This window comes from Vipera ursinii, assembly GCF_947247035.1.
Source record: "Vipera ursinii genome assembly, chromosome: 1".
Lineage (NCBI taxonomy): Eukaryota > Metazoa > Chordata > Lepidosauria > Squamata > Viperidae > Vipera > Vipera ursinii.
This window is the reverse complement of record NC_139512.1, coordinates 129,831,618-129,848,914: the sequence shown is the minus strand read 5'-3', so window position 1 is coordinate 129,848,914 and position 17,297 is coordinate 129,831,618. Positions and strand designations below refer to the sequence as shown.

Sequence of the window (17,297 nt, the reverse complement as noted above, 5' to 3'; positions counted from 1 at the left end):
CAGTCCAGAGGGCAGGTGCCCCAAAAGAGAAGGTATACTTTTGGCATCCCAACAAATAGCACTGCTTAATCAAAGGAATTTGGAACACATCAACCTTGGCTTATAGTGACTGGGCAGATATCAGGGTCTTTTACATAGCCTTGACCTGTGCCATGTTGGGCTATTTAAGTGCTAACCAGCATCTCAAGTCTTACCTGGAAGATACTAGCAACCAGTTTAGTTCTCAAAGCACAGATGTCACATGGTCATACTGAGGTATGCTCATCATTGCCTGCAGTGCTGCATTCTGAACCATCCAAGTAGATTTCAAAGGTACCTCCGCGTGCATCATACTGCAGTAGTTAAGCTGTGATGTGACTAGGGCATCAGTGACTTATTGAAGTAACTGCTATGAATAGCATGTGGTTTTACACAATCATGAATTTATTTATTTATTTATTTTATTTAATTTGTATACCGCCCTTCTCCCGACAGTATTGTAAGATACAACAAACATGATGCAAACTTAATGTGACTTAGGTGTAGGCTCCTAAAAGTGTCATTACTAACATCAAGGCAGCCAGACACATTTCCAAATATTGCCACAGTTGTCCACTACGGGATCATTATTGCTTGTTATTGGAATGGCCTGCTAGACAACTTCATTTGTCAAAAATCCAAGAAACAAAGCCACTCCAATACGAGCCATGGAAATTGTGTAAACATAGAGTGAAAGCCAATATTGTACTTGTACTTTCTGCAGAAAAAACGAAGCTTTTTTTCCCTCTATCTTTTGATTCTTTTGTCACTTTTTCATCTCCTTCCTTCCTTCCTTCCTTCCTTCCTTCCTTCCTTACTTCCTTCCTTCCTTCCTTCTTTATTAGTTTGTGTTGGTTTTTATATTCTTTGCAAGCCTTTAATAAAATCTATTTTAAAAATGGACAAAAAATACCCATGGAAAATCCAGCTGCCTGCTGGACATTATATAGCTTATATTGGAGGATGAAAACCTTGAAAAAAATCTAAACTTTCTAATAGAAATCCTAGAGAATAAAACAAGAAGGCTGGAGGAGCTGGAACAGAGGACTTGATCCATTTTCTGTAACATCTGAATAACAACATTACGCAAGCTAGTAACAATATTCACTTGTTGCTAATGCTGAAATAAGATATCAGCAACCTATTCAGCTGTCAGTGGAGTTTCCCATTGGACAATTGGCATAGTCTAGACTAGAGCATGAAATTAGGCAACCTCTTTAGTAAAGGGGAACACCAAGTTTCCAAGATTAATGTCAGTCATCTCCCACATAGATCTTATTTAAATAAACTTAATATCAAGAAATTTGGGATTAGCTACAGAGTGCTAAAGTAGTATTTTTTGCATGTCAGGTAGGATTTATAAAGGGAAAGAGAGAAACACAGATGCCAGGAGTATTAATTTTTTTTAACAAAGTAATTTTGAGGCTGGTATTTGTATGACAGTAGAATAAAGACAAGCCTTATTTAGGAAACAACTTGATGTTAGAAAACCATGAAGTTAAATACCTTATGTCTGTCCATTGCTAAAACAGTGTGCCTTCCCTGTCTTGGAAAGAGACTGAATCTCCACAGGTAAATTATCTGAATGGCTCAGGCCAGACTCAGAAGAGAAAGAGGACTGAACTGGGAGAGGAAGGAAGTGATGAAACCCCAAGAATATCAGTTTAAACCATTTTGGTACCTAACATACATAGTTTTGAGAAATTCATTTATAGAGGGAGGGAAAATGACTGAGAGAGGGTTGACTATTCTTTCCCCAGTGATGGAGTTCCAAACTCAGTAGGGTCACTCACAGCTGCTTTTTCTAAACCAAAAGATGAGGAATCCCAGGAGTAGTATTCAGAGGGCTGCTAACATAACATCTAATTTAGCTATGCTAAATATATCTATTCGTATGTTTTGTTCTTGACAAAAAAGTATAAACTTGGGCCTCTTATGAAGTAATGAAATAAAACCTGCTTTGGAATAAATGACTTGAATCCATTCGTCATCCTTAATTAATTCTTGTTTCACTGATGAGTAATTACACTTGTAATACTAGTGACTGTTGTGAGTTGTGAGTAATAAATGGTGTAATAGACTTGTTAGGGTTGGCAGAACTTCAGGAAAACTTAATGTGACATGTTTTCTTCACTATCTGACTCTCATCCCCTTACATGTAAAACTGAGGATTTGTATTTTACATCCTTCATAAAGCAATGCATTACTGATTTCAGGTATTTCATCTTTTAAGATATTTTGTCCGTTCAGGGTCTTAAGACATTATGCATTTATTACTGGGATATAGGTTCATAGATGATGTATCCTGTTCAGGCATGCACATCGCTTTTGTGCTGTTGTTTTTAATTAATGGTAAGATGAGTGGAAGGAAGCAATCTCTTATTAGAATGTAATGGTGTCATGGAAAACTGGAAATTGAATCCTGTTGTCTTTTTCATCTTTGCCAATAGGCTCTAAGGCAGATATTCTATTCCATTTTTTTAACTTCCAACTTTGTGTTTGTCCTGTTCCTAATATCTCCTATGTAATAGTTTGCATGAAATATCTTTAATTACAGAAACATAATATTCCTATATGCCAGTAGCATGGAGAAAAGCCTGAAGACTGTATGTACAGTGTAACTGTATGAAGATATCATTAATTCGGGTAGACGCAGAAGGTAACATTAATCACACAAAAAGCTAGTCTTCTGATCCCATGATTTGGCAGGCTGGAATTTGTTTCATACATGGTGACTAATGGAAGCCCCTCTCCAGTTTAGTAAAATGAACATGGATTGCCCAGTTTCACAAGGTAGTCCCATCATTTGATCCAATTAATGTAATCCAGGTTTAATTTATCAGAGAATTAAAAAGGAACAATTTCTTGAATAAAGTATGTCCCTATTAAACAATATTTTACTCCTTATAATGAACACATTTGTCCTTCTGTTAATCAACTGAGAGTTACTTAGAATTACCTGTTAGTCATGATGGGAATGTTCTGTTGTTTACTTTTGTACTGATGAAGGAAGATAGATAACTAACTTCAACCTCCTGTTAATTGTACCATTTCTAATCTCATCAAAAGTTCACTGATTTTCTTTCTTACATTACAGTAAATGAAGCATTTTCTCAAACATTTAAAGAGTTACTGGGCATTTACTCTTAATAAATATCAGAGCATGAATTGCCAAAGAGTATACAGCTAGGCCACAGTTAATACAAGTTCAAATAATGCAATATTCAATTTAGTGCAAATTGTAAATTGATAGCAGGTTGTGTTTAATGCAACTAAAAATTCAGTTAATGTGAGGCTAGTTCATGTGCAGTTGTGGTTGGGATTTTAGACACTGCTAATTTTGTGTGCAAAAGGGAGAAAAAGAAGATTCCAGTTATCCCCTGGCCACATGGTGACAGCATGAACATGGCTGCCATTTTCTCCCACTCACTCATGGACAGGGACAAAACAGCACCCACTGGACAAATTGCTTCATTTTTCTGGTTTAATGAGGTCTGTACAATACTGCAAATCTTCTGTGATGTTGTGCAGACCTTGCTAAGGCAGACTGCTAAGACAGCAAAATGAAACAGTTTCTCCCCAGGGCCACGGAATGGCAATTTTGTTGGTAGTACAAAATGGTAGCTACTTCTGGAACTGAGCCATGTGGCTGCACAGAAAAGCCATTCATTCCAGGATTCTGGAAGGCCTTGTAGCCCTTCAAAAAGTAAGTGAGGGGAGGTTGTTTGGCCTGGTTGGGTGAGAATCGAGCCTAAGGCTGGAGAGATGCAGTGGGAGTGGAAAAACTCCTGTGGGGAGCCAAGGGGCAGGAATTGGCATGGGGCACCTTTGGAAGGACCATGGCAGGTGGGTCTTTGTCTGTATTAGGCCTCTAAGGGCCTCTCCCACTCCTGAGGCACCTTGTTCCCCACTTAACAACCCGAGCTTTATTAGATGAAATGTTTCACCTAATGACCATCGCAATGTCACGGCCTGGCCTGATGGGGGATTGGTGGGGTTTTTATTGTATTTTATTGGGGTTTTACTATGTATTAATTGTTTTTTTAGTGGGCATGTATTTAATCATTTTTTAACTTTTGTAATTCTGTGTTTTTTATTCTTGCCCTGTTCACCGCCCTGAGTCCTTCGGGAGAAGGGCGGTATAGAAATATTAATAAATTAAATTAAAATTAAATTAAAATTAAATTCTGACAGATGAAAATCTTCAAAGAACTTGAGGCATTGTTTACCTAAAAGAATCTTTATTCAGCTAGCATAAGATTGGCATGTACATGGTCGAAGCCAAAATCTGAATTCTCCTCCCCTTAGCACATAGTATCAAACACAATTCCCTCCTCTAATTAACAGTCATAAATCACATTCTCCAATTAGTTTGAAATGCAGGTTTCCCCTCCTGTTCTCCAACCCGCCATTTCTTATCATCTCTTATTTCAAAAGCCCCTGCTTTCACACACTATTACAATATTGTTATGTCTGAATAACTCCCATCACACGCGACATGAAAATGTAATGGGCAGGTTCCATTATGGTCATATCTCAAAGACTACCTGTATCTTACTATTGGGCTTTTATCTAGTCATAATTTAATGATTTCAGTTTCACTTAAATAAATGGAACTTTATTTGTAAATATTTATGTTCATGTGTGTCTTCTCTGAAGAAAGTTCCATCAGATTTAGTGAGGTATACTTTTAACTACAACTATAATAGTTTGCAGATTTAAAGTGACTTCTAATAGTGCTTGTTAAGCTCATATTTGCATCCTCTTCTTTTTTTAAAAAATGTTTCTGAAGGTCTTAACATGGGGGATGTCAAACTGGTATCGACTCAGATCTCCAAAGCCACCTTGACTTTAAATCACTCTTCTCTAAGACCTCCAGCTTCAACAGAAGCACCAGCATTTATTCTACCTCCACGAAATATCCAGGTGCCAGTTGGAGGCACTGCAAAGTTTGAAGGACAGGTAAGCAGAGCTGTACTATGCAATAATACAGTCTGTTCTCTGGTAGTCTGAATACAGTGGAGAAAGTGTGTTCCTGTGTGTTATATGTATGACAGTCATCTGTGTGTGCAAGAGGAATGTTATATGTACTTTTATAGGTATTAAAAGTGATGTTGTTGTTATCATTATTTGCTTTTGGTTTAGTGTTGACTCCTTGCAAACTCCTGAACTAGTTCCTGAAGTTTTCTTGGCAAGAAAAGTGGTTTGCCATTGCCTTCTTTTTAGGGATTTGAGAGAATGACTGGCCCAAAATCACCCAGTTGGCTTTCTGCCTATGGGCAGGACATATATTTCTACCACAGTGCCTTAATCGTTACACTAAACTGATTCTTTTATTGTGAATTAATCGTTATTAGTTCAGTTAATGTAGATTTATGTCTGATTCTAACTTTTTTGCAAGGCATGGTTTCTGTTTTGTTTAGTTTAGTTTTAGGTTATCTATTTTTCCTTTTTCATTTATGCAAAATGGATTGAAAGACAACTCAGTTATTTTGGCCTCAGCCATGTAACTTGAAGGCCTTATTTCAAAAGTGTTAGGATTTTGGTAGCAAATTTCACATTTCAATAAACAAAAACTTGGTACCTTCTCTGGATTTTTTTAAGCATCATCAGATGTTAACAAGATGTATACGGTTCTCTCACTTTTTTCTCAATTATCTGGAGAGCCATAAATAGATAAGTTAAGATAGATTGATGATCTTGTATTTTCAGTTTTAAAAGTATCTAATAAGAATACTTCAGTAAGTAAAGCTTTATTCTTTTCTAAATGTATAAAAAGCTTGTAAAGCACTTTGGATGAAAAAAATGATGGAGCTTTAGAAAATGACATAGATTCATAGCAAAGACTGTAAAGTAGAACAAAAATAATTACATTTGGGGAAAAGCTCCTCATCTTTCTGAACAAATTCACTTTTGTTTTAAACTAAGTCAAAAATATATAGTGCTTCTTTCTAGGCTATACATAAAAATTGGCTATGGGAGTGCTAAAATGCAAAATGAACCATGGTGTTTATAAAGAAAAGTGCTCTGAATTCATAAAAATTAATTGAAGGTATATATATATGTGGAATAGGATGTAGTAGCCTTTCCCTACATATCCTCTTGTATAAAAATTGTAAAATTGGTGGGTGTAAAGCATACTTCTTGAAATGCAAGTTTCTAGAAATACTACTAAGTCTGAACGTGTCACAATTGGCCTGAGATGAATCTTTTGTGTCTCTAAAAAATTAACATCATGGTTAAAATTAAACACCAAGAGGAGATTTTCTGAATTTTCCTGGACATGGCACCTAACTGTGAAGAAGGAAAAAACAAAATCTGGGTGCAATGTTTCAGGATGTAGGAAAGAATCTAACCTACCCAGACTTTTGAGTGCAGTGCCTATGTAGAGTAGGAATTCAACTGGCATTTTAATTTGTACATGCTCAAGCTTCGCCTGATTTCCAAACTTAGCTTTCTCTGAGGTCCAATTCCCATTTTACAGTGCAGAAGTATTTTTTTATTCCTCCTTTGTCCACACTTTCTCTATTGAGAATCTTCATAATAACATTCTAAATGCTATTTTAAACAGTTATTTGGGGAGGCCAATTTGCATCTTTGTGTTTGTAAACTGGTACATGTCTTGAAAGCTTAATCTTCTCCAGACTGATCACCAGACGTCAGACTTAGGGTGGTTTTTGTTTTTCAAAGAGCAGAAAGGTACTGGCATTTTCCTTCCTTTTTACTTTTTCCTATAAACTCCTGTAATGTCTGGGTGCAGCAGAGACCAGCAAAAAGTATTAATTGATGATTTATCCTTAGTATTCTTGTAGAGAATAGTAATAAAAGACTCCACCCATAGTTATCAGTTAAAATTGCAAGGTTCAAGAAAGATATCAAAGGCAGTTTAATCCAGTTGCTGATATTTTATAGTATTCAGAAGTCCAGCCCCTGTAGAGATTGACTGTTTGACACTTTTGTTTCTGCATATTAAAAAAAATATTGATTTATTCCTTTCTTCCAAATTAAAATACTTTAGCAATGTTGTTGGGGGGGAAAAGCAAGTGGCAGGGCTCCCTCGACAGTAATGCTTCCATACATGATGTTCTGGGTTTTTTAGGAGAGTAGAATCTGTTGATACTGAAAATGCAGGAACCAGTGTGTACCTAATTATTCTCAGCTATTTTTCTTTTTTTTTATTTGGATACTATTACCCATTTTGGAGCCTAAATACTTTATTTCAAAACCTTGTATAGTTTATGCAATTCAGAGAGCAATGATATTCTCTGATTCTGAACTAGTTCTGATGTCTGCACAAGATAAACAGTAGGATTTAAATTTTACCTCATTATTTCCCGATGTTAGCATAAATGACAAAACAGCGATTAGTCATTCTAAGACAGTGATGGCAAACTTATGACACATGTATCAAAGGTGACACACCACAACATTTTGGCGCGACACACCAGCATTCACAACACCCAGCAGCAACTATTCTCGAAAGCACACCCTGTTCTTGCATGATTTGGGTGTGTGTGGAGGTTGCAGAAGAACGGGGTGTGCTTTTGCAGGGCTTCTGGAGCCTCTGAAAATAATGCAAGAATGGGGCATGCTTTTGTGTATTTTTCAGAGATTGCAGAAGTCGCATTCTTCAAAGCCGCTTCAAGAATGAAGGCCTCATGCAACCTGGAACTACATTGGTTAGGCTGCAGAGGTCTATCAACAGAAAGAGAACAGCACCTGAACATAAGCAGAACACAAACAGCGTGTGGCAGAGCCTTGGGACTGCAAGGCAACCTTTTTGAGTGACAACGGTGATGTTAGGAATGAAGTTGAGGACCAGCCTCTACTTCAGGCCCAGCCTCAGGGCTGCCATTGAGTGCTGCTGCTCAGGTGTCCTAGATGGGTGTGTGTGTGTGTGTGATAGTGAATTGTTTCTCTTTTGTTTGGGAGAGGAGGGGTAACACACTAGCAGAGTCAAGTTAGGCATTTTCGGAATTCTTGACATGCCAAACCTCAAGGGTTATCCATTATTCTTTTAACAGCAACACAACATAATTCATAGATTTGTGCTTCCTTCTGTTGATACTGTGTTTCATTTGAGCAAAATTAAGCATGTATCATATGGGTTCCCTATTAACTAGAATTTTATTGAGTCCTTTAGTTTTGTTTTGACAAGGATCAATATGAAGAGGCCTGCTCATAAAACTGACCTATTGCATTCTTCTCTGTATTGTTCATGCTCACTATGGAAAATGAAATAAATATATTCCAGATATTTGAGAAATAAAATCACTCTCCTCCAACGAAAGCACTTTGGGAAAATATTTAGATCAGCTGAAGTTTAATTTTTATCATGTAGAGTGCAAGTATGAAATAGTATCATGCATTACATTACATTGAGGCACTTTGCTTGGAAACAGTCCATTTTCACCATTTATCTCTGTCTTTCTGGCATAGATGATGGCCTTGATTCTATAAATTTGATGCCAGGCTGAACAAAACCAGCTTTACACACAGGGATTATTTTCATGTCTAACAGGAAATGGAAAACATTAACTTGCTGTGAATTTTACCTTATATTGAGGCTGCATATTATATTTGACTTTTCCAGAGACTGTCAGTAGCCTCTTTGCATGAGGTAATAAGATAATGCCTATATGGTAGATTTTCCCCCTTTCTGTTCCATACATTGAAGTATAGGGTTTTTTTTCTCAGCGTAGCATCAGGCTCGCTGTGAACTTTTTCTGCTTCTATTTCAGAAAAGCAGGGAAATCCTGGTTAGCACTGTCTAGCTGACAGTGTATTTAAGACTCATATGTGCTGGAGCTGCTTGACAGTATGTTTCTTTGTTCAATGTGGTTGCAAAAATCTAGTTGGAGGAAGCACATCCTTTCTCATGGTGGTGACATTCATAGTCAGTGGTTTATTTAAAAAAAAACCCACAACCCATGGCAAGCCATAACAAGACTGTTTGGCAGCATATTGTGCAGACTTGCTAGAGATCATCTCTCTGTGACATGTGACATGTACACTATTTCTTAGTTAACAGTATCTGCAAGGAGGGGATCAAAAACTATCTATCTCTCTGTCTCTGTCTCTACCTTTACCTCTACCTCTATCCCTTTCCCTATCCCTATCCCTATCCACAGCTATAGCTATAGCTATAACTATAGCTATCTCCACACACATACGTATACATACCTTTTCTCCACTTCAGGTGCCATTGGTTAAATAGGTACTGATTTGACTTTTTCAACTTTTAGATGAGAATCTGTAATAGGCAATTACTGTCTTTTGTCCAAATAAACTTATCTTTTTCAGGGGCACAGTTCCTTGTTTTATATTTTATGAGTTACCCTGAAAGTTTTGATACTGGGTAACTATAAATAAATGACTCAGTAAATCGCATTGTTTCTAATTCCAGAACACTCATGGCAATCATGCTTGCCAAACAGCTATGATTATTTTGCAAGTGGCAACTTTAAGAAAGACCACAAACTGTATCCCTGGTAAGCTGCAGTCAAAAAAGGAAATCTCTAATATACCATCTCAATATATCCTTCAGATGTGTTCAGCTGCCATTTCCATTTAAAATCGTTCTGCCTTTTAAATAAAATTGTAATAATTTCAGCCTTGCAAAGCTAAGCATAAACTTGGTCTGGCATAGTGAGAATGGTATTTCTGGTTTTTAGTTGGATATGTGTTTGTTAGAATTTCATGTTGGCTCATCAAAATTCCAATAAAGATATTATGTTTAAATTGTCTATTTCAAGACAGATTTATCTTGAATTGAAACTGAATTCTTCTTTGAACATTTCTAAAATGTGTGTTAGCAGAAGTTAAGATTGATGTTTCTATATTTTTGGAAAATGAAGGAAAGTAATTTTAAGAAAAAGCAGTGTAACAGATTTGGAACTTACACATAAAATCTAGGTTGAGAGATGGACTGCTAGGATGTCCGTGTTCCCCATTTCCCAAGAAATTAAAGAGGCTGGTCTGATGTGCCAATGGATAAAGAATCTTGATTAAGGGAATGTCCTCAATGATGTTAAAAATTTACTTTCCATGTACAGGGATGGTTATGTTTTTAGAATTAGGACTTGCCTTTCACTCCTAGTGTCATTCTATATAATTACAACTTTGGGGGGAGGGGTGATGGTTCTTTAGTGAGCCAGCTTGATGTGGTGATTAAGGCATCTAGCTAGAAAATGGGAAATGATGAGTTCTAGTCCTTAGGCATGAAGCCAGCCATCTTGAGCCAATCAATCTCTTTCAGAAATGAAGGTGAATATACGTGTCCCAGAATAATGTTGCAGGATCCAATCTGCGTCAGTCACTGGGATAAGAGGTTTTGTTTTCCAAGCATTCGGACTCTTGCACTGGAGCCCATCCTCAGGGAACTTCTCTTTCTGAGAGAAATTCTTTGAGGATGGGCTCAGCATGAGTCTAAAAGCTCAGAAGACTAAACCTCTGGTCCTGGTGACCGACCCAGAATGGATCCTGCAATCACTTTTAGCCCTAGGAAGGAGGCAATGCAAACCACTAATGAAAAGCTGCCAAGAAAATTACAGGGAATGGTCCAGGCAGTGGCTAGGACTCAAAAAACTGACTTGAAGGCACACATACAATGTTATTTAATACTATCCAATAGAATAGAATATATTATCTCAGGATTGAACTGTTGAGTCCTCGATGCTCTCTGAGCTTGGTTGTTTTTGCCTGTAGACATTTTATTACCGTATTTTCCGGCGTATAAGACGACTTTTTAACACATGAAAATCTTCTCAAAAGTTGGGGGTCGTCTTATACGCCCAGTCGCCTTATACGCCGGAAAATAGTAAATCCTCGGGAGCAGAGACGTTAATGGAAGCGGACAAATCCAGTGCTCGAGAATGGCGAAAGACGGCCTCCTCATAAATATACCGACCAGCCCAACCGAGGCTGAGGCTCCAGCTTACTGGTGTCTTAGGGCAGCAGACCCCCCCCCCCTTTTTTTGAAGGGAGAAGGAGTTAAGCGCGTGCTGAGCCGCCAGCGCTCGGCGAGCACGAGAGCTCAAGGGAGCGCGGGAAGCCAGGCGGAGGCCGACCTGACATGTTCGCGCGGAGCTGAGCTTCACCTGACCCTGGGAGTTCGACTTCAGGGCATGGTGCCGTGGCCAGACCTACAGCAACACCGCCTGGGAAGGCGCAGCTCGGGAATTGCGACAGGCAGACCGCAGCGGAAAGCTGGCGCTGGGGCTTCAGCAACCCGGGGTCGCCCCTCCACCCTGAAGTAGAAGGCGGCCTTTTGAAAAATAAATATTATAATATGTTCGGGGTTTTTCCCCTTTATTTCTTTTTCCCCTTTCTGTATACTCCAGCGATAACTTATGCAAGTGAAAGGAGGAAAAACCCCGAGTTTGCATTTTCTTGGAAAACTTTAGAAAAGCACAGCAAAATGCAGGGGAGGGTAAACGGGCTTCTCGATCTCAGTGCCACGCAGGGCTCCTTCTGGTTTCTAGTTACTTGGAAACTCGGGGCTTTCTTTGAGGGAATCTCAAACTTGTGGCGCAGGGCTGAGCCCGTTTCTTTCACCACCACCACCCCACCCTCCGCCGCCCTGTTCATTAACTAACCTATGGAAAGAAACGCCTTCTTTCAGACCTGGTGCCTTCCCGAAGTGTTGGGCCACAATGCTTGTCGCTCCTGGCCGAAACAGCCAGCGCGTGTGGCTGAAGTAGAAGGGGGTGCCAAGGCGAGAGGAGGCGAGGTTTAGGCAAGGCAGAGCAAAGCTGATCTCGAGGCCAAAAGCTTCGTACCCTGCCACTGTAACGTAACGTACCCTACCACTGTTGGTAGGGATGTGATTTTCTCCTTATAGTTTCCTGATTATTATTTTCTATTTGATTGTTTCCCTGGAGTTAACCCCTGCTTATCAGGCTATTATTGACTGCAGGAGAGGATGTGTTCTGGGTTTTTTTTTCTTAGCTTTTTTTGTCTCTTTTGAATGAAGTGTAAATGTGAGTTATCTCTGGGTCTGTTGATGGCTGATTTGTCTGAATGCCAAGCTTTATTTATTTATATTTTATTCATTTATCAAATTTAATAGCTGTCTTCTCACAAGAAGTTACTGGGTGGTAATTTATATTGTAACAAAAATTTCCAGGAATTCCCTAGCATTTTTAGCTTGGTCTGGGTTATTAATACTATATCATCGCCCTCTTGGAAAGTGTTAAGAAAAGTGTGTATTTCATTCCTTTCCTGTACTTCCCTTCTCCATCTCCCTGTTGGTGCAATACCAAAAGACTTCTGTTTTAAGCTACCTCTGCATTTCTTAAAGTATAGTTCACAAGAGCCATCTTGGAGTAATGGTGAAGGCACCTAGCTAGAAACCGGGAAACGGTGACTTCTAGTTCTACCTTAGGCACAAAGCCAGCTGGGTGAACTGGCAATCAATCTCTCTCAGTTTTAGAAAATAGATAAGGGCAAATCACTTTCTTGGCAAGAAAATTGTAGGGACTTATCCAGGCGGTTGCCAGAAGTCAAAAACTGACTCAAAGGTGCACACTCAAAAAAGGTCATGAATATGATATGAGGAAACATCATGAGACAACAGATAGGTAGTTGCCATAGAGCACCTTCCTTGCAAGTCCTGTCTCAGTAAGCATACCAGTCTGATACCACAGAATGCCAAATTCAAGATAACACAATAGTTCCAGGGTCCTGCATGACGTCTGAATGTTCTTTTTGAATACACTGTGTTTGCATTTCAGTGGTACTATTGCCTGAAGAGCAAAAGTCTCTGTGCAAAGCTCTGACTATCTAACCTGATGCTTATTCTGTCAAGGAAATGGCAATGGAGGGAAGGTGATAGGCTACAGCATGATAGGGATTTAACAAGGACCAGATACTGTGCTTTAAGAAAAAGACAAGATTTGCTCTTCTTATCTCATACTGGTTATATGCAAAGTGGAGTGTCTGTGCATATTCACTTTCCTCATAGGAAACAGTCTGTATACAGTATATGTAGTGCATGTGCAAGGGTGACATTTTTTTTACCACAAGTCAAGGTGATTGGTCTTGCCTGAATGCAACCTCAGCCACGTGATGCAAAACATGAAGACAGGTTGTATTTACTTTTTGCACTTTTTATATTCATTCTGAGGCACTGCATATTTTCCACAAGTCATGTGGCAAAACAATTCCAAACAACCTAGCCAAGAAAACTGCAGGGATTTGCCCAGGCAATCACCAGGAGTAAAAAACTGACTCAAAGATGCACAACCAAAAAAAAGTCATGAATATGATATGGAGAAATGTCATGAGACAACAGTTAGGTGGTTGCCGTAAAGCACCTTCTTTGCAAGTCCTTTCTCAATAGGCTTACCAGTCTAATATGACAGAATGCCAAATGCAAAGTAAAACAACAGTTCCAGGATCCTGCATGAAGTGTGAAAAATGAACTCTTCTTTTTAAATGGAAAATGTATTTGAAATAAGAATAGAATCTTGCCAATTAAAGGGAAACTTTTAAAGAGTTATAATGCATAAGAATATCGATAAACAACTAATGTCTTTGTAATACGGTGAGGTGCTATAAGAGTTGGGCTATAATTGTTTAGTAACTATAACTAAATTATCCCATATGCTGCAATATTCTATGAATATATCTAACAATTCAAACTATTTCCCCCCCATTTTTTAAAAATTGCTGCACATAGTGCATCCCTGCAGAATTACAACAGTCTGTTTCATTAGCATGTAGTAAAAATGGCTGTTGAGTGCATGTATGCATGATACATATATGCACATCATATAAAAGAACAAACATTGCTTTGGGAAATCCCACTAATGAGGGTTGGGAAGTTTTTGGAAACTGCAGGTGTGGAAGCAGAATACAATGAGTTGTAGTTGTTCTCAGCTACAGCAGCTATATTTTAACACCAAACTCAAACTTTTACATGGAGGTTAAATGCATGTATGATTCTAGGTGGAAGTCACATGTATCTCTCAAGTACCTACTTATACAGCTGTATACAATTCCACCTGCAAAATGTTAGTCTCCACTTAGTCATTATCATTTAGTTAGCCACCAAGTAGTACTAAAAGAGTGAAACCCTACCTATTATACCAATGATTATATTTCAGTAGTGGCTCATAATTAAAAAATGTCACAGATACATCACAGTATATTTTTTAACAGTCATAAAGGCATTTTAGAGGATTTTTAATACAATATACAGAAGTAGAAACAGTATCAGGAAGTTCTGAGGAATGTGTGGTGTGCTTTTTAGTGGGCCAGACATCACAATGGAGAGATATTTCTGGATTGTATTACTTGACACTGTATCCCACTTCATTCTAATATGGTGCCTGTGGTGTTTATTGTAATTTGTTTGAATCTTGTAGTAATTTTTCAATTATTAAAAAAGGGGCGAAACTTTTGGAGAATAATGCTGAAGCTCTAGCTTATCTAGGCAGAAATAATTAAAAGTGTATATACTAAGGTACATTCCTGAAATAATTCAAGTTACTATGTTGTTACGACAAATGATGGCACTGACTTCTGTACAATAGTCCTCCTGGAGTTTTGCAAAGATACATTATAAGCAGCAAGATATTTGTCAAGAGTGTGGTTTGCAGCTGCTGCCTGCTTTTTTATTACTAGAGCTTATCTTTTACAGATCAGTCATGAACAGTTTTCTGTTGCAAGTATATTTAATAAACTGGTTAGAGCTTCTCATCTTAACCTTACTAACAGTTTTTGTGTTTTGTTTTGTTTTGTTTTTGTTTTGGAAAAGCCAGTTTCCATAATGTTGTTTAATTACTTTTAATTGTACGCCCTAATGTCTTTTACAAGAATAATTATTCTCTACATCCACTTGTCATTTCTCTCAGGTATTGCCTTGTTTAATAATGCAAAGTTGTCATTGCTTGTTATTGGGAAGATTAAAATCAAAGGGTGAGGGGATTGGTTAATAAATCTCTGTAGCTTGAAGTGTTTTTTTTCCCTTTTTATTGTGGGATGAAAAATAGATAACACAATGCTCCTAAAGATAAGGGTCATGAAATTTACTTATTTGGTGCATTATATCATATTTTCCTCACAAGCTCTCAGTACCATATTGATGGAGAGCAAGAGGGAAATAAGAAGTGTGTTTAACCTAAATATACTCACTTAGCATTTTGCTCAAGTTTGCAACTCCTTGTTCCCAGTACAGCACCTTAGCACTGCATTACATTGTTGATAAGGATACAAGTATTTTACCCAATGAAATTTGTTTATTGATTGATTGGATTTACATGCTGATCTATTCTGAAAAGGCCTGCAAGTAACTAAATATAAGATAAGGTTTTCAGTTAAATTGTCAAAATCATTTGATTGGAAACCTTTTTTTGATGGTTGGCCTTTTTTTCTGTTTTGGATCATTGGGGGTGGGGGGTTGCTCTAAATATGAAGCCTATTGTCTTTGCATAATAGATTATTGGGATCATTCCAAAATAATTTATTTATTAGTACTGTTTGCATATGGGATAAGAACCTAAACATCACCAGATGTGGAATTTCAAAATGTGATTGGTTTGTATTATAGTTGAAACTTGCATTTGATTATTTGAAATGCATGAGTAGTTTAGAATGAATTTGATTTCATTTTTTTTGTTATTAGTTAATAAGCCATCTGGGATTCTAGACAAAACATTGGTGGCAATCTCTCTATGCCTTGTCAGCATTTTCTATTCTTGGCAAACATGCGGCAGCTATGGTGTGTCATTTTATATAACTTGTTCTTATATAATTTATATAATTTGATTGAAATCTGGAATTTATAGTTACAGAATGTACATTTTACTTCATGATTAGAATACTTTATTTAATTCCATTCCTATTTTAAAGAAAATTTCCCTTCTTGAAGCTGCCAGGTAAAGTCTGCAGTTAAATTTAAGAATTTTGCTATACCTAAATGAATAATTTTTCAATAATTATTGAAAATAATTTTCTTGAGGCAGAAATCCTAAGAACTGAAAATCACAATCTACTAAACCCTCTGTAGTAGCCTCTAGATCTGCTAAATTACAGTTTTCTCAAGGGCACCAAGTTAGACAAGATTTTTTTAGGGCTATTCACTCTCCATGAGAATGAGACATTAATTTTGAAAGATTTTCTTCTTAATTATGAACTGCTGAGTTCTGAAATAAAGGTTTTGTTATTTAGATTATAAAGTAAACAATAAGCATGATAAAGAATCTATTGCAATTTTAGGTCTAATGTAGTACAGTACTTTTTTGCTGGGACAATTTTAATCTGTGGGAATGATATTTAAAAGGTTTGTAGTGTTTAAAAAACAGCAGTGATTTGACTTTATATGACTGACTTTCTGCCTAACAATACCTGCTATTCTTAATTATGTGCTTATGAGCTATAGCACTGAATTTCTTTCAGAAATTCATGGTCTATGTATTTTATATAGATCCTGAAAAATCACCTGCTGGTCTCAGAGTTAGATAAAAAAATAGTCTTAGTTGTGGATTTAAAATGTATCTGGATTTTTTCTTCATCATAAACAGAAAGCCTGAATGTTGTTTACCAGATAGATTGTAATTATGTTTGAAAGCTGTTGCTTCTTGAGTATGCTTTTCAGTGTGTGAATGTGTCCATAGAGTACAATCGTAAATATATTCATAGCTATTGTACTTCTCTTGGACGAGATTGTGTGTGAAAGGAGCATGATCGTTCAGGGAAGATAATTCAATATGTCTCAGTGCTTGACTTGCATATGTTTATATAAAAAGGGCTCTTTTTCAGTATCAGTAGAATTTCCTCATTGAAGCCATGATTAATCAAGTGGCATGGACTTAATTCAACTTGAACATACTGTATACCATACAATTAAAAACTTTGTTTTGAATTCTTGAATTATCTCTGAATGTGTAGTACATATAAAAATAGGTAAGGTTAAATCTCTATATTATATAGTTAATAAATCCATCATCCAACCATTATTGAATATATTATTAATGACAGATGTTTCTGCAGAGCCAAGAATATTTACAAGAATTAATTTTAAGCTTATATGAACATCTGCAGTTTTGGAATGGGTCAATTGGCAGTTTGGGGTAGCTGGTTCTTTGTCTTAGAAGCTATGATCAAGCTTCTAATTATTTTTGGAGGGTTATTTTAATGGATCCTGAACAGAATACCCAAAATGTTATCTGAAAGAAATAGTTTAGTATGACACATAGCATTGCTTGGGTAAAAATACTTATCAAAGTTATCTTGCAGTATGGTTTATCAGTGTAATACCTAACTTCAGTTAAATA

General features: G+C 37.2%; 1 protein-coding gene across 1 annotated transcript in view; it reads left to right on the top strand.

Moving 5' to 3' along the window:
* Window positions 1-17,297, top strand: part of MYLK (myosin light chain kinase) — a 190,013-nt gene that overhangs the window by 40,888 nt on the left and 131,828 nt on the right. The window contains exon 2 of the mRNA XM_083377923.1: window positions 4,811-4,980. Within this exon, the coding sequence (XP_083234049.1) occupies window positions 4,819-4,980 (162 nt within the window). The 5' untranslated portion in view covers window positions 4,811-4,818. The remainder of the gene's footprint in view (window positions 1-4,810; window positions 4,981-17,297) is intronic.